General features: G+C 57.9%; 1 protein-coding gene across 1 annotated transcript in view; it reads left to right on the top strand.

The window, feature by feature from the left end:
* The first annotated feature begins 1,562 nt into the window (after positions 1-1,562).
* The window catches only part of PEX10 (peroxisomal biogenesis factor 10), a 22,688-nt gene continuing 6,827 nt past the window's right edge, over positions 1,563-17,423 (top strand). Inside the window, exon 1 of the mRNA XM_021718185.1 lies at positions 1,563-1,684. Within this exon, the coding sequence (XP_021573860.1) occupies positions 1,563-1,684 (122 nt within the window). The remainder of the gene's footprint in view (positions 1,685-17,423) is intronic.

The raw sequence follows: 17,423 nt of genomic DNA, 5'->3' as shown, positions 1-17,423 counted from the left end.
GCAGGCCCCAACCCTGCCTCCAGACCCCACTGGGTATGAGGTGGGCAGAGAGCTGTCCCTGAGGGAAACCACCCCTTTCCCAGGGGGCCGTATGTTTGGAAAGAATCTGGACACATGAGGCGACACACTGGCACTCCCCTGCCCGTGCAGCCCCACCTGTCCCGGGGAGCCAGCAGAGCCCATTATCCCCAGGTGACACCACAGAACCTTCCCCCTGGGCCCAGAGGACAGAGACTCGCTGGGCAGGGAAGACAACGGGCTCTGGCTCACACGGCAACCAGGCCAAGGCCTCACTCACCCACGGGCAGAATGTTGGCGCTCAGAAAAAGCCACCTGCTCTCCAGCTCTGGCCCCGGGTCTTCGGGCATGAGAGCAGGGCCCGGAAGGGGGTTGTCCGGTGGGGCAGCCATCAAGGCAGATAGCAGGCTCTTGGAGGTGGCAGCAGTCAGGAGGCGGGGCAGGCCTGGATCACCAGTGGAGACTGGCCATCTGCGGGAGGCCAGAGGAGGCTGCTCCCAGGTCCCACTGCTCCCAGGGCCCGTGATGTCCCTTGCTGGGATGGAGTCCAGGCCAGTGGCACATCACACACCTGGATGGCAAGAACAGCAGAGGGAGGTGGTGGGCAAGTCTGTCCAGCCGGCTAGGTGAATAGCTTGGACCGGAATGCAGCGTGTACTGTCTACCCCCTGTTGGTTGGCGGGTGCTGTATTGCAGCCCAGCTCCATTGTGCCTGAAAAATCAACAGCAGACCAGGGAGGGTGCAGGGCAGGACAGCAGGGCCCTAGAACCCTGTGTGAGGAGTCAGCCGGGGAGGACTAGAGTGTGGCCGGGGCCATCACAGCATCCTGTCCCAAAGCCTTGCATCTCCAGGGTAGCAGCAGATGAAGCCTTACAGTGGCTTCTCCCTGCCCGGACTTTTCCCATGGCTTCATGAAGTTCAAGGGTGAGACAGGAATCCTTTACAGGATCCAGGAGGAAATATCACAAAGCGAGGGCTACCTGTGGTGTCTTGGGACCTGACCAGCCCTCCAGCTGTGCCAGGAGCCTGAGGCGCCTGCCTGCCTCAGCCACCCGGGCCCATGGGCCACAGGAGGAACCCAGCATGTGGGTGTCCCTTTGCCAGCCTAGTCTCACTGCTGGGCCTGGGTCTCAGGCCCTTTCAGCCCCCACCACTCAACCCGTGCCGTGAATCAAGGCGCCTTTGGTCTCCCTGGCAACCATCTGCCAAGGCAGCCCCGCTTGGCTGAGCTCCAACCCCTAACTCTCACCGCTCCCCGCAAGGAGGCCCCAGGCTCCGGCCAGCTTCCTCCTCCTTGCCCTGGGGGCTCTGTCCCAACCACCTCTGCCTGTCTCCCTGCCAGGAACTGCCCTCACCTGCCAGTCTCTGGGGCCAGCTCCTTCCAGGCCTCCCAGTCACCTCTTCCCTGGTGCTGGCTCTCCCCAAGCTTCCTTCTGCGGGCAACTAGCAGGGGCTGAGCAGAAGGCCTTGGCCGTGGGGCCCTAGAGCCCTCTGGCCTGCCCAGGACACAGCTTCTGGGGCCTGGCCCTCAGATGGACCGGGGATGCCCGGGCCCTCGGACAGCCAGAGCCGTGCTCCGTCCAAGAAGGAAGAACGGCCGGGGCGGGATGGCCAGGCTCCCAGCGGTGCAGACCTTCTCCTGGACCCTCAGAGCAGCCCTGGCAGGTAAGGCTCCCACCAGATCTCACGGCCCTCTTCAAACCAGTCCTCCTGGAAGGAGGCCCTGCAGTCATCTGCCATCCTTCCCCTAGTGCCCGCCCAGCTGCCCCTCACCCAGATCAGCAGCAGGCCTGAACCTGGCTTGGGGTACTGGGCCCCAGGGGATCGCCTGGAGTGGGCATCAGCCACCAGGACCCAGCTTACCCTCAACCAGAGGCCTCCCTTGCCCAGGCCTGGCAGTGCCCAGGCAACCTCACGCACGACCCCGGCCCCCAACTCACCCCCAGGAATGGGGTCACCCAGCGCAGGTTCTCAGCGGCCAGATCACCAGCTTCCTGGCCACATAGCCCACAAGACCCAAGCCCCTGCACCACCGCCCCGGCCCGCAACAGCGGGTTTCTGAGCAGTCACGGCTGCTTCCTGCCGCAGCGGGAGCCCAGGCCATGCCCCAACACGCCTGCCGGAGTGGGCCGGGTGTGGGGCTCTGACTGGGCTGGCACCGTCCCACCTAATTAGGCAACAGCACCACATCTGCTGCCCCAGCCAAAGCAAGGCCACCGAGGACCATGAGGTCAGCTGCTGGCACAGGCCGGTGCGCAGAGTCCCTTCCAGCATGGACCCCAGGACCCTGCCCAACCCTGCCACACAAGCCAAGCTGCCGCTCCACCCCGACCCTGCTTCCAACCACACGGGTCCTGCAGCATGTGGAGAGCTAGAGTCCCAGCCGTTCCAGCTGTGGGGCCGTCCCCAGAGAGGCCTGCTGCCCCACACTGGCCTTGGGGCTCTGGCCATCCCAGACCCCTGGCTGAGGACACACGACCTGTCTCAGGTCCCCGTCTCAAGTCAGGCCCGGGACTCACTGATGGCCTCACTGGAGGTCGGACGGGGTCAGGTACAGGGGGAGCGGAGCGGAGATGCCCCTTGACCCCTGGCCCTGTTTAATCAGGAAGCACAGCCCAGGCCCAGACAGCCCGGGTGGCAGCCCAGCCCCAAGCTGAGCACCCAGGGTGTGACCTTCACTTCGGGATCCACCAGGTGACCTCTGCCCTCAAAGCCCCCAGGGGACCAAGCAGCTCCCGCCACCCACCCTCGCCAGCCCCAACTGGCCTGCCCAGCCACTCTCCCTGCATGGAGGGCCCACAGTGCCTGCTCAGGGGCCGTGAGTCCAGCGTGTCTCTTGCCCTTGCAGGGGACGTCATGTGCCCCGGGCACTGCTGGCTGGCACGGGAGTGTGGAGGGCCCACCAAGTCCCAAAGCTGCGTCTCGCCCTCCTGCCCCCACCTCCCGCGTGAGAGCTCAAGAGCTGGGCGCCATGCCCCCAGCTGGCATCCCTGCCTCGGGAAGTCCCCCAGGGAGGCAAGAGGTGGAAAGTCTAGCGTCTGTAGGGGTTGGGGGGAGGAGAGGTTGGGAGAGTGTCAGAGAGCCAGAGTCCTCTCCCTGTCCGCCCTGGGCCCCATGGGCCATCCAATCACAGGCAAAGCCCACTTCCTGGAGGCCCAGAGAGGGCAAGACCCCACCTCAGCAATAACCACCCTGTGGGTGTGGCTGGGCCAGGACAGGGCTGCCCCCCCTCACGCACGACTCCTCCCAGCCCCGCTGTCCCAGCAGCCCCCTCGTCCCAGGCTCCCCTGGGACCCCTCGCCCAGCTCCTCAGTGCCCCAGGAGGCTCCGCGCCTGGTGGGCCCCTCACTCCCCAGAGCCCACCTATTCCTGCCTCCCTGACTATCTCTAGGCTGGGTGTGGGCCCCGGGTGTGGAGAGCCCCCCAGCCAAGACATCCCGGAGGCGGTGAGTCTGCCACTGGACCCTGTGCCAGGAGCCGCTGGCCCCATGGGGAGGCCCTGCTCCCACCCCCGGACTCAGCACCAGAGCCAAGGCCGGCCCCGGGAGCCACAGGCCCAGGCAGGCTTGCCGCCACCGAGCCGGTCGAGCCGGCTGGAGCCCAGCTCAGGCAGGCCGACGGCACGTGGCGGCAAAGGTTCGGCAACTCCACCCGTGACTCTGCCGGGAAGCCTGGGACCAGGGCTGGGCCGCTCAAGCCACCAGCTGTCCTCACAGCAGGCAGGAAGGGCCTGGCCCCGGACTGGCCTCACAGGGGAGCCCACCCGGCTCACCTGTGCTCCGGAACAGGGGGAGACCACCGGGGACCCTGGACACACAGCGGGTGCTTCTGAGTACATGTGTGCAGCCTGGGCTTGGCTGCTCTGCCTTGAGAGAAATCCCCAGGACCCGAAGGGGCCTCGGCTGGGTGCTCACAGCAACTCTGGGAGCCAGGGGACCTGGACTCACCACACCACACCAGAAGCAGGAAGCGAGCGGGCCTAGCGTGGGGCAGGCCAGGTCCTGAAAGCTTAGGGGAGCACACAGAGGTGGAAGAGGCACTCGGCCACCCTGAGCCACAGAGTCACACGCCCCAGGGTGGAGCCCGAGCCCATGGGCCTGAGGAGGGGTGTTCCCCCTGGGAGTCCGTGTGGCCTCAACCACTTCACACAGAGTTGTTCTTCCTGTGTCAACATCTGCACAGGTGCTTGGAGGCTCTGGTAACAGCGAGGGCCTCGGCTTAGGCCCAGCATCAAACAGAGAAGAGGCCACATCCCTCAGAAGGCCTTGGTTGAGCAGTTAGAGTGACCGACTGCACAGAACCCACCCATCCCCAACTCTGAGTGACAGGTGGGACGAGCTGCGGAGCTGCTGGCAGACTTCCAGGAGGCACCTGGGTGAGAAAGTTTCCCGATAAACTAGCCAGGGCACTGGGGTAGCTTGGGACACGACAGACAGGTGGACGAGGGCTCTGCCAGCTTGGTGCTCAGCAGAGATTTCCTCAAAAATGAATGAAGTCAAGCCGGACACGGTGGCTCATGCCTGTAATCCCAGCACTTTGGGAAGCCAAGGTGGGAGGCTCGCTTGAGTCCAGGAGTTCAAGACTAGCCTGGGCAACATAGCAAGACTTTGCCCCTAAGAAAAGCCAAAAAATTAGCTGGGCTCAGTGGCGCATGCCTGTAATCCCAGCACTTTGGGTGGCCAAGGTGGGAGGCTCGTTTGAGCCCAGGAGTTCAAGATTAGCCTGGGCAACATAGACCTCATTGATGCAAAAAATTAAAAAATTAGCTGGGTGTTGTAGTACTTGCTTGAAATCCAAGCTACTTGGGAGGCCAAGGGAGAAGGATCACTTGAACCCAGGAATTCGCGGCTGCAGGGAATTATGATTGTGCCACTGCACTCCAGCCTGAGAGACAGAAAGAGACCCTGCCCTGCCTCTACACAAAACCAAACAAAAGCAAAGTGGAAATCAGATCCACAGAGGACAACACCATAGAACACAAGAGGCCCACTGGCGAGGCTCGGACCCCATGCTGCTGCCGCCCACGAGAAGCTGTCATTGGTCCGGTTGAGGGCAGCCTCCCAGATTAAAACCTCCACGCTCCTCCAAGAAGACACCATCCTGGGGGGAGGCCAGCTTTCTTCATATATTTCACCCACAACAGTGTGCTGTGACAGATGGCATGTAGACGGGAGGGTCCAGCTGTCTTCTACAAGCCACACATCAGAGAGATTGCAGAGACGCAAAGCCATCACCTTCTCGCTGGATTTCTTGTTTTGAAAAATAGTTTGCAGGCCAGGCTTGGTGGCTCAGCCTGTAATCCCAGCACCTTGGGAGGCTGAGGTGAGTGGATTGCCTGAGTCCACAAATTCAAGCCCAGCCCGGGCAACTTGGCGAGACCTCATCTCTACAATAAAAACAAAAAAATTACCTGGGCATGGTGGTGGGCGCCTGTAGTCCCTGCTACGCGGGAGGCTGAGAAGGAAGGATCACCTGATCACCTGTGATCATCTTGCACATGCCCCTGTGCTCCAGCCTAGGCGACATTTATAAATAAATAAGTAAATACATTTCTAACGTGGGAAATATCAAATGCTATTACTAGTGCTGCACCGGTCAGAATTGAACAGACAAGAGAGCTCTCTGATGTCAGGCATGGTGGCTCACACCCGTAATCCCAACTATTTGGAAGGCTGAGCCAGGAAGATTGCTTGAGGCCAGGAGTTTGAGACCAGCCTGGACAACATAGCGAGACACTGTGTCTGCCAAAAATGTAGAAAAAATAGCCAGGTATGGCAATGTGTGCCTACAGTCCCAGCTACCTGGGAGGCTGAGATGGGAGGAGTTACAGGACCCAGGAGTTAAGGCTGCAGTGAGGTATAATTACTGGAGACCTGGCAGCCACTCCTGTGAGCTGGTCTGAGCTGGCTCCCACACACTGGAGAGATGCCGCTAAACCCAAACTCCCTGGGGTCCTCGACAGCAGTTCTGAATGTAAAGGCTCACACCTGTAATCCCAGCGCTTTGGGAGGCCGAGGTGGGAGGATCCCTTGAGGACAGGAATTCAAGACTAGCCTAGGCGTCCACCCAGCCCAGAGGTCCAGAGAAGCCAGGCCTGGCAGGCCCTCCACCCTCTGTGCCCTGCACCCAGCCACAGGTGTGTGGCCTGAGGCTGAGCAGCCATGCTCAACCCGCCAAGAGGGCCCCGGAGCCCCCAAGTCCCCCTGGCGGGTGGGATCCCCATCCCCACCCAAGTCACTGCCCACCCCAGTGTCCCACAGGAGGTGGAAACTCAAGGCCTGAGCTTGACGATCCCCGTCTCTAAAGTGCAGTGCAGAGGGCTCAACTTGGAGCCAGTGGCCCCCAGGGCCCAGGAGGACGCAGCAGGAAAGACAAGGGACAGGCACCTCCTGGACTGCCCCTGGGCCACATGCCTCTGGGGACCAGGTCAGGAAGAAGGTAGGGTCAGCTGAGAGCTTTGGGCCTGGGACCTGGAAGCACAAGGTCCATCCCAGTGGTCCTACAGCCCATGTCCTCAACCCTATGCTTGCTGTAAGAAAAAGAATGATTTATTTTCACAGTAAGTCACAAGCTGTATGCAACCACTTTTTTGCTGAGTCACATTTTGCTTCTTGTTTTCTTTTTGCAGGCTTTTACTTTGGTGGACTTTTTCATTTAAACTTTAACAGGAATCAATTAGAACAAAATCTTGTAAGCCAATCAGCAAATAGGACATGGGAATGAAATAAGTTTGTCATACTTACGTTAACCAATTAATAGATAGGACATGGAAACGAACTAACCAGGTAACCCAATCAATATACAACATGTAGGCGAAGCCCAGATGTAACCTCTGGAAGTACCCAGCCTATGGGGAAACGGGAGGAACTTGCATTTTAGGGCTTAAATACTCTGGCTGAAACTGCTTCAGTGTGCCTGTTCATCTGAGGGACACCTGTTCTTGCAAAAGCATTATTTAAAGAAGTCACTTCACTCTACTGATCTCCAAGTCTTCTTGTTGCTTTTGGAAAACCCAGTCTGGAGGTGGGGGGTGTCCCCTAGGACCCCCATTTCTTGCACTGCTGAGAGCCTGGATGATGGCTAGAGAGCTGGAGGTGGCTGAGTTGGGTCCCTGCTCCTGACCTGCCTGGTGCCCATGGAGCCCAGACTGAGCCAGGGGGTGGGGACAGGGACACAGACTCAGGTCACTCTCACATGGTCTCCAGACCTGGGGCTTTGAACAACAGTTCTCCAACACTGAGGATCCAAAGCCCCGGGACAACCGCAAAATGCCACCACCGCATTAGAAAAGGTGGCCACAGGGTCACGTTGGAGCCCGCTGGCCTGGCTCCCCCAAGCACCCCACCTGTCCAAGCCTGGGGGTGGCCTGCTGCCCCAGGCAGGCCCTGGTGGTCCTAGGTGGGAGGGGGTCAGCAAGGCTTGCAAGGAGCCTGCACACAGCTGACCTGCTACTCGCGCTGGGGGACAGGCAGCCCTTCCCAGGAGGTGCAGCATCGCCTGGTCTCTGTCCAGCTTCTGTCCCTACATGAGGACCTCCCATCTCCCCTCAACAAGGCCCTAGGGCCCAGCACTCCCCCTCACCCCAGCAGCAGGTGAAGAGGTTAGGACACAGGTGTGGCCAGACAGCCCTGGGACTCACCCTGTGTCAGCCTGGAGTGGATGTGGCCCCCCTGAGCTCTGCCCAAGGACCCTGCCCCCTCCCTTCTGCACCCCTGAGCTCCTGCTTCCTCTCCTGCTCCCTGGGTGTCTCCACAACAGCCAGAGCCCTGGTTCTGCCAGGAGTCTGGACCTCCTTGTCTCCAGCTGGCTCAGGGTCACACAGACAGATCCCCTCCACCCACCCACGCCCCAAAACTGCCTGGCATCAGCTCCAGACCAGCCCACACCCATGCCCAGGCCAGGCTCTGTGTCCGTGTCCTGAGCTCACCACAACGCTCCTGACCCAGGCACTGCTGAGGCTCTGGGCAGGGTCCTCTGTCCACCAGTACCTCCCGCCTCTGCCCGCCGGGCCCTCAGTTCTGAGGCCTCTGTCTGCCTTCCAGGCCTTACGCTCCCTCCCTGGCCCAGCACCACCCTCACCCAGTGTCCAGCCTCGGGCACCTCCTGGACCCGGAATTGCGCCTGGAGTGGAGTACAGTGTGTGGAGTCAGCTGTGTGGAGCCTGGCTCGGGGCTCCCAGTCAGTGGAAGGACACACTCTACAGGTCTGTGGCCTACAGTAGCTGGGGCTTCCCGAGGGCCACACCGTAATGGTTCCTGTGCCAGGCCCCTTCCTCCATCTTAGTTTACAGCTGGAGAGGAGGAAGGACGGGACACCAGGCCACACCACTGAAACCAGACTGCCCAGCAAGAGTCATGCCCCCAGAGGGCACCTGTGCCTGCCCTGCCTCCTCCCAGGCATGAGCTCCGGGTGCCGCCAGTCAGGGACCCAGTCGTGCCGCCCTGCCCTCTTCAGGGTCCAGGACGGGCTCCTGAGCAGCTGCCGGGTGCCAGGCATCACCCAGGTACAAGACCGGCATGGCGGTCACCTCAGCAGGAAGTCCCTGCTCTGGTGAAGCCTCCACCCTCCCAGGGGGAGTGATGACAGCTAACTAGCTACTAACTAGCTCCTGGCTAGCTCACCCGCTAGTCTGCTCGATGGTGCTGGGCGGGGTGGGCAAACAAAGTGGCGGCCTGAACCTGCACAGCCAGGTGGGGCCTCTGCTCACTCTCCTGGCCTCTCTCCCTCCGGCCTCCTCCCTTCGTGGTCCCACGAGCAGCAGAAATGGGTTTAGACGGCAGCCAGAGAAAGCCCTGCAGAGGAAAGATGTCTGGTGGGAAGCAAAGCATGTATATCGTGAGAAAGTGGGAGTCTCTGATGGGCTGGCCCAGCACCAGGCTCCCACAGGGGGGTCTCGGCACAGTGGCACCCGTCGCCGGGTGGAAGTGCAGAGCCGGACCCTGTCCCGGCCCAGCGACCCGCATCAGAATCTCAGTGAGAGCCCAGGTGACTCATGCACCAGTGCCGGTGTCACGGGCTCTCAATACACATTAGCTGTTGACCGCCGTTCCTGTTTCACAGGCCAGAGAGCGGGCCCAGGGGTGGGCATGGGAGCGCCTGGCCATGGCAAGCACCAGCAGAGGGGACGGCACAGAAGTGCCACTGTCAGTGCCACCCAGGGGCTTTGCTTCCACAGAAGGTCGGGGCAACACCCAGTTGAGAGCCTGGGCTGAGCCTTCGCTGGGGCCCAGCAGATGACCGTCAGAGCCCCCAACCCAGGGCTGGACACCATCGGTCACTTCCTCCCGATGCCCATGGCTGCCTTCTTCAGAACCCACAGCCTTCTCCTTCCTGCCCTACATCCTGGAAGAGGGGAACTGCGTCTGGAAGTCAGTGGGCTTGGGCAGAGGGCAGCCAGACGGAGGTGGTCACGCCAGGGACAGACGACCCCTCCCCTGGCAAGAGGAGGGGAAGCCTGGAACCCCAGGACACAGTGGCAGACAGGGCCTCCAGCTCAAGCCGGGACATGGAAATGTGGCAGGGGCCAGGCCACAACTCCCCGCCGCCAGCCCCATTGCCTACCTGAAACTCCCTTCCAGGGGCCTCCCTTCCCTTTGCCCATCCCCTCACCTCCCCAGGGAGGCCTGGCGAATGGTCAGTCCACTTTGACTGTGGTTCTTGATCCAGGTTCACTCGACTTTGGGGCAAAACCCACTCCCTAACCCCCTGCAAGTTCACCCGCCAACGTGGAAAGCGCAGATGGGCTGATAACGCCACCTGCTGGCCATCCTGGGACCCGGCCCCAAATTCGAGGCCCACCCTGCGCAGGTGCCCAGACCGCAGAGCAGGGAAACCGAGGGCCAGAGGCTGTTCTACGGCTGAGCCAAGACCTGAGGCCAGGGCGGACGCAGGCCCCCTCGCCAGGAACAGCGGGCACCGGACACTGCTTCTGGTCTTCAGCCCCCCACCTCCCACCCCGCAGTGAGGCTGGGCTTTGAGCCCCAAATACAGATGAAAAGAGGGCAGGGAAAACACAGTCCGACGCAAGGCCCAGCCAGGGAGGGACGGCCCAGGACAGGCCGTGCCGCGGGGCTTCCTAGAACCCAGCCTGTGAATCCAAAGGAAACACAGTCTCCCCAGAATCAGACTCGGCACCGTGAGTCCACAGGCCAGAGGGATCCGGGGTCAGGAAGGAACGCTGCATCTCAAACTCACACGACAGCTGGCCAGAAACCAGGACGGCCCAGTATCTCTGCGTGGGCCATGTCTGCTTCGGGGACTGCGGACGGGCTTCATCCCAGGCCACCTAGCCCCATCAGCAGTGGCCGTGTCCAGGAAGCAAGGTGTGCACCCACAGGGCAGGGACTCCAAGGGGCAGGGAGGCTTTGGTAGCCAGTAGAGACCACAGAATCACCCGGGCCCTGCCCTCTCCCTCCAAGAAGGGCCATCCCTGTAGCCAGTGGCGCTCCAGTGCCATGTCACTGCATCGTGCCAGTCTGGGGAGGTTCCCACCACTGAGTGCCCGCAGATGGGACCAGAGGCGAGGCAAGGGACTGCAGCTGTCCTGCCCACCCCATGGCCCCCAACTGAGGTCGTGGGGCTCATCACCCCCAGCCCCCTCTCTGGTGCCCTGCAATCCCGGAGGGCTTTCCGTGGTTGGGCGCTGCCCCAGGGGACAACAGGACAGGACTTTCTCCTTAGCCTGGCCTTCCCTGGGGCTGCCCAGATTGTGTGCGGCCTCCTGCCCCTTCTCCAAGAAACTGGAAGGTCTAGCTCCCGCCTCCCTCCACTTCCCACCTCCCTCCCAGCCTCTTCCACTCCCAACTCCAGCCTGCAACTCCAGGCATCAAGTCCAGCCGTAGTGGTCTGTGGCCAGCGGCGAAGCTAGGTTCCCTCCAGGAGGGTGGTCTCCCTCCCACCCCTTGAACGAAGGTCAAGGGTCAGCCCAGTGTGAGGCAGGGACCCTTTTGAAAAGGCAGGAGTAAGAAAAGGGAAAATTAAGTTACTTCCTGCTTCTTTGTTTTTGTTTTGAGTCGGAGTCTCACTCTGTTGCCCAGGCTGCGGTGGCACACTCATAGCCACCCGAGCGTTGACCTGCTGGGCTCCAAAGATCCTTCTGCCTCAGCCTTCCAAGTAGCCGGAACTACAGGCACGTGCTACCATGCGTGATTAGTTGTTTTATTTATTGTAGAGATGAAGTCTCGCCAAGTTGCCCAGACGGGTCTCAAACCTGTGGGCTCGGGCTATCCACTCACGTCGACCTCCCAAAGTGCTGGAATTACAGGCTGGGCCACTGAGCCCAGCCTGGGCTACCTCTTTAGCAGGCTTTTACTTTGGCAGACTACACGTTTAAACTTTTGGCAGGAACCAATCAGAATAGCAATCCTGTAAACCAATCAGCAAATAGGACATGTAAATAAGAAGATTATGCAAAACCAATCAATGTATGACAGGTAGGGCTAACTGTAGTCCCAAGCTATGAAGTATCTAATCAAATGTATAATACCAAAAATGTTGCCTTGTAAGGGAGACAAAGGGCGTTACAATGTAAAAAGGTAAATACGGCAATGTCCTGAAACATTTAGGGCTCAGCCTTTGGATGCAAATCCGCTGAGCTGGTGCCAGCAGGGAATAACGCTGCTTCCTGACTAAGAAGCCCCGGTGTCCCGTCTCTCTCTGAAAGATTCCCGTGACATTCCTGATGCATTGGCTGGGAATCGGAGGTGAAGATGGTGTTTCTCACCTCCCTTGTCGCTGGGGTATTACCCCTAGAACGCTGGAAGAGATGACCTCACCTGACGCCAGCAGACTGCTTGGCCCACAGGGGACTAGCCCTCCCGGCGTGCTGGGGCAAGGAGCCCGGGAGCACAAAGGAACCCAGCGAGGCCCAGCAACCAGCCAGGGGAGCACCACCTGTCAAGACTGGTGAGAACCCGTGTTCGATTTGGTAGGCCTGGCCCTAAGAGGCAGAAGGGGCGCCTGATCACCTCCCAGAGTTGCCCGAGTAGTCCCACAGGAGGATGAAACTGTAACTCTTAAGGTGCTGGGCAGCAGGTTGGAGACACTGTGTGGATGTGAGTGAATGAGACGTCACCTGGTGGTGAAGCGAGTGCAGTGGTCCTGATTTGGTTCCAGTGGTCACCTTCACATGGCTAAACAGCGGCAGTAGGTTCTGCCACGGAATCGAAATCTGGTTGGGGGTTTATACCTACTCACCTATTGCCAGAAGGCACCGTTTCCCCACAAGGGGTGTGGCTGGAGATGGACGAAGTTGCATCCATCCCTTCTCCCTTCCCATTCTTTCCCATCTGGTGTGATTGTCGTCTTTCCGTGGTTGGAAATGGGGGGCAGATAGAGCAAGCTTACCCCCTTAGAGTGCATGGTAAAGAATTTCAGAAAGGGATGTCCATGGGATTATGGTGTCAAGTTAACTCTCAAAAAGCTTCAGACCCTGTGAAAAAGACTGGCCGTTGTTTGGGGGGGGCTGGCCCTCGGAGGGGTCACTAGACAAGAATTAGTCAGGAAGGTGTTTAAGGTATCCTGGGGGACCCTGGCCACCCTGGCCAATTTCCCTGCATTGGCTGTTGGCAATATGTAGTTCTCTCCTGACCACCTTGGACAAAAGTCTGTCTAGAAGAAAGCTATAAAATTATACTGGCCCAACAAACAGCTCCCTCAAAATGCCAACCAGAACTGGGAAAGCCCATTCTATCTGGGTAACATGAGGAAAACTTATGCACTACCCCTCACTGCCGCCTGTACCCCCTGCAATTCCTGCAGCTGGGGCCATGCCGGGGACCGGTCTCAGCCCGGAATTCATCCCTTCCCTGAAGGCACACAAAACACCCCTGGCAGCAGCTACTCTGGAGCCGCCAGTGCTACATACACCCTGGCAGGGAAGCACCGAGAATATTTTACAGGCAGCCCCCTCCCCAAGACTGTCAAGAGGCTTTGCAACTGCCATTGAGAGAAACCAGGGGGCCCCTCTACCGCAGTCCAGATGGTCACCTCCAAGAGGGGCAACATACTTTCATACATCAGCCCTTTACCACCACTGAGATCTCCTGAATCGGAAACACCACACCCCTCATACACTGAGAAGCTTCAGGCCTTGATTGATCTGATACAGTCCATCATCCAAACCCATAAGCCCACCTGGACTGATTGCCGCCTGCTCCTCCTGACTGTTTCACACTGAAGAACGCCACCAAATTACTCAGGCTGCTTTAAAATGACTGGAAGAACACGCTCCTGCAGGCACAATGAATGCTCAGGCCTATGCCCAGAATCAATTCCCCGAGGGAAACCTCCAATGGGAATTTAGAATGCGTGAGCGCCATCAAGAGGACCGTTTGGGTGGTATGAGGGAAGGAAGCAAGAAGGCTGTGAACGTGAGCGAGACCTCAGAGGGGCTCCAAGGCCCTGAAGAAAGCCCGAGTCCGTTTCATGAGAGGCTACACGGGGCATTCTGCCTCTACACCACCTTCAACCCAGAGGAAACCGAAAATCGGCGAATGATTAATGTGGCCTGTGTGGGTCAGGCTCAGGGAGACATCCGTCACAAGTTACAAAAATTAGAGGGCTTTGCTGGGATGAATGCTAGCCAGCTGACAGAAGTTGCGATAAAGGTTTCTGTCAAGTGGGACCAAGAGGCCCAGAGGGAAGGAGACCAGAAAATGAAGGTAGACCTGCTTGCCACTGCTCTGGCAGAGCGACATACCCAGGAAGCCACCCCGTCAGGATGAGGCCAGGGTCGAGGTCAGCAGACGGGCCAGCATAACGGGCCACCCCGCCTGGTGATGAGATGAAGGTGAAACCAATGCGTGCACTGTTTCCGAGAAGAGCACTGGAAAAATGAATGTTCAGAGCTGGAAGATGCTCGTCCAGCTCCCCAGGGAAGAGGAAGAGGCAAGGTGGTTCAGGGACAAGACCAGCCTGCACCCCAACCATATGTGGCCCCCAAGAGTAATTCTGTTGGCCTAGCTGCGACGGAGAATCAAGCGGAAGAGTAGGGCAGACCAGGCTCCATTTTGCTAGGCCCCGGAAGCCTATGGTCCAAATGACTGTGGGGGGCCGGCCCCCTGACCTCAGGGTAGATACTGGGGCAGAGCATTCTGTAGTAACCCAACCGGTGGGCCCCCTCTCACCAAGACAGGCCACTATTGGTGGGGCCACAGGTGGTCGAGTTCATCACCCCTTTTTACAGCTCCAATGATGTAATCTAGGGGGCCACGAAATTGTTCATAAATTCCTATACTTTCCAGACTGTCCAGAGGCTTTAAGGGGTTGGGACCTCTTGGGGAAGTAACAAGCCCAGATCATTTTCCACTCTGATGGCCAGGCAGCTTTAACTTTGAAAAACCCAGAGGCAAAAATTATGACTCTCACAGTTCCCCAGGGAGAAGAATGGCGACTTTACAGTCTCACAGAGATGCCCCACCAGGAACATGAACTCCCTTTAAGGTGCCCAGGGTGTGGGCTGAGGATAATCTCCCGGACTGGCCCATAATACACCCCCAGTAATGGAGCTAAGGCTGGGAGCTGGACCCATCTATCAAAAACAGTATTTCATCCCTCATAAGGCACAGATTGGAATTCAAGAACATCTGGAGAGACTTTTAAAAGACAGGATCCTCTGGCCCTGTCAGTTGCCCTGAAATGCACTGTTACTGTCAGTTCAGAAAGAGGGGACAGATGACTTCTGGCTGGCTCAAGACTTATGGGCAGTAAACCAAGCCACCACTACTTGACACCCAGTTATCCCCAATCCCTATACTCTCCTGAGTTTTATCCCCACTCAGGCCGCCTTCCTTTCCTGCTTAAACCTCAAAATGCTTTCTTTTGTATCCTATTGGCTCCTCAGAGCCAGCTGATTTTCACTTTTCAAAGGGAAAATCCTGAAAACAGCAACAGAAGCCAATTGACTTGGACTAGACTGCTACAGGGGTTCAGAAACTCCCCAACCATTTTTGGCACAGCATTAGCTTCTGACTTAAAAGCCTTCCCAGCAGACCATTATGGCTGCACACTGCTCCAATATGTGGACAACCTGCTGCTGGCCAGGGAACACAGGAAGACTGTATGGAAGGAACACAACAGCTCCTCACCCTCTTATGGAAGGTCAGCTACAAAGTTTCAGAGAAAAAGTCCCAAATCTGCCAAGAGAAGGTAAAATACATTAGCTTCCAATCATCCCAGGGGCAGCGTCAACTCGGCCTGGAAAGAAAACAAGTCATCTGCTCCGTTCCAGTCCTGACCACCAGATAACAGGTTCGTGAATTTCTTGGGGCCACAGGGTTTTGTAAAATTTGGATACCTAACTTTACAGTACCGGCAAAGCCTCTCTATGAGGCCACAAAGGTGGAGAATGAGAGCCTATGTTATGGGAACGAGCACAACAAAAGGCCTTTGAGGAAATTAAGCAAACCCTTGTTAGCACACCCAGGCTAGGGCTCCCTAACATATCTAAGCCCTTTTTCCTGTATGTACATGAGCATACTGGAATAGCACTAAGGGTCTTGACCCAAATGCTGGGGTCCTGGCACCGTCTAGTAGCATACCTCTCCAAGCAGCTTGACTCTGTTGCCCAAGGCTGGCTACCTTGCCTACAGAAACTCACTGCCACAGCCCTTCCAGCGGCAAAGGCTGACAAATTGACTATGGGACAAGAATGAATGGTCCAAGTGTCACACTCGGTGTTGACGTTAATGGAGTATAAGGAGCAGTACTGGCTAATGCCCAAATGGTCAAATATTGGTGGATACTATGTGAAAATCCACTTGGAAGTGGTGCGGACTCTCAACCCTGCAACCTTACTGCCCACCAAGCCAGGTCGGCCCTGTCATGATTGTTCAAACCTGGAAAGGTTGAAACCCTGGAAACTTGTTTGGGGGGATGGTTCTCAGTCTTGTCTTCAGGGGATTCAAACCTCTCTTAGGGACCATATTAGCAACTGTAGGAACACGTCTAATTCTACCCTGCCTAGCCCCTCTAGCCATAAGATCTATCTCCAACTTCATTGAGACCATGGTCGAAAAAAAACAGCAGAGCATGTAATGATGCTATGTAACACCAACATCTTGATTTGGGGGTCCTGGCACCGTCCAATAGCATACCTCTCCAAGCAGCTTGACTCTGTTGCCTAAGACTGGCTACCTTGCCTACAGAAACTCACTGCCACAGCCCTTCCAGTGGCAAAGGCTGACAAATTGACTATGGAACGGTCCAAATCAATATGATGCTCTTTGACCCTAAAGGAGTCCAAGCATCAAAGGGGGGTTAGGAGGCAGGGATCCTTCTGAAAATGCATGAGTGAGAAAAGTGAAAATAAGTTACTTCCTGCTTCTTTGTGCTACCTCTTTCGCGGGTTTTGACTTTGGCGGACTACATGTTTAAACTTTTGGCGGGAACCCACAGAATAGTAATCCTGTAAACCAATCAGCAAATAGGACATGTAAACGAGATTATGAAAAACCAATCGCCGGGCTCAGTGGCTCAGCCTGTAATCCCGCACTTTGGGAGGCTGAGGTGAGTGAACTGCCGGAGCCCGTGGGTTCAAGACCCACCTGGGCAACTTGGCAAGACCTCATCTCTACAATAAATCAAAAATTAGCCGGGCGTGGTAGCGTGCGCCTGTAGTTCCAGCTACTTGGAAGGCAGAGGCAGAAGGATCACCAGAGCCCAGCCTGGCCACTGCATTCCAGTCTGGGCGACAGAGTGAGACTCCAACTCAAAAAAAAAAAAAAGAGAAACCAATCAATGTATGACAAGTAGGGCTAACTGTAGCCCTGAACTATGAAGTATCCAATCAAATGTATAATACCAAAAACACTGCCTTGTAAGGGAGACAAAGGGGGGGTTACAGTGTAAAAAGGTATATAAGGCAATGCCCTGTGCTTTCAGGGCTCAGCCTTTGGATGTGAATCCGCTGAGCCCCTGCCAGCACGAATAAACTCTGCTTCCTGGCAAAGAAGTGTTGGTGTCCTGTCTCTCTAAGATTGCCAAGATACATGGAGTGCGCGGGTGGTACAGCGCCTGTGGGTGAGGGTGAGGCTGCTGTCTTGTCACCATAGTTCACAGGGATCAGAGCCCCACCCCTCTGGGTCCCCAGAACACCCTTGGTCAGCCTCAGGCTAGACAGGGTAGGGTGAGCGGGCCCACCTGGGCCCCGGGGCCCCACCTTCCTCCTAACCTGGATCTTGGCCTCACCTCCGCAGGATTATTGGGGGAAGGCGGTTTGCCCGGGCCCTGAAGGTCCCAAGTCTCGCTCGTGCCCCTCCAGCCTGCAAACCCACTGGCGCCCGCAGAACTGGCCAGCCAGCGCCCCAGGCCGCCAGCTCCAGGAGCAAGAGGGAGAGAAGGCTAAACCACCGCGGCTGGCGCGGAAGGCGTGGCCACACCGTGGGCCTCGGTCTGCCCACCCGCA

This window comes from Carlito syrichta, unplaced genomic scaffold, assembly GCF_000164805.1.
Source record: "Carlito syrichta isolate Samal-C Ts95f unplaced genomic scaffold, Tarsius_syrichta-2.0.1 Scaffold311904, whole genome shotgun sequence".
NCBI classification, from domain to species: Eukaryota; Metazoa; Chordata; class Mammalia; order Primates; family Tarsiidae; genus Carlito; species Carlito syrichta.
The sequence above is the reverse complement of the archived record's forward strand: the minus strand, read 5'-3'. Positions and strand labels throughout refer to the sequence as shown.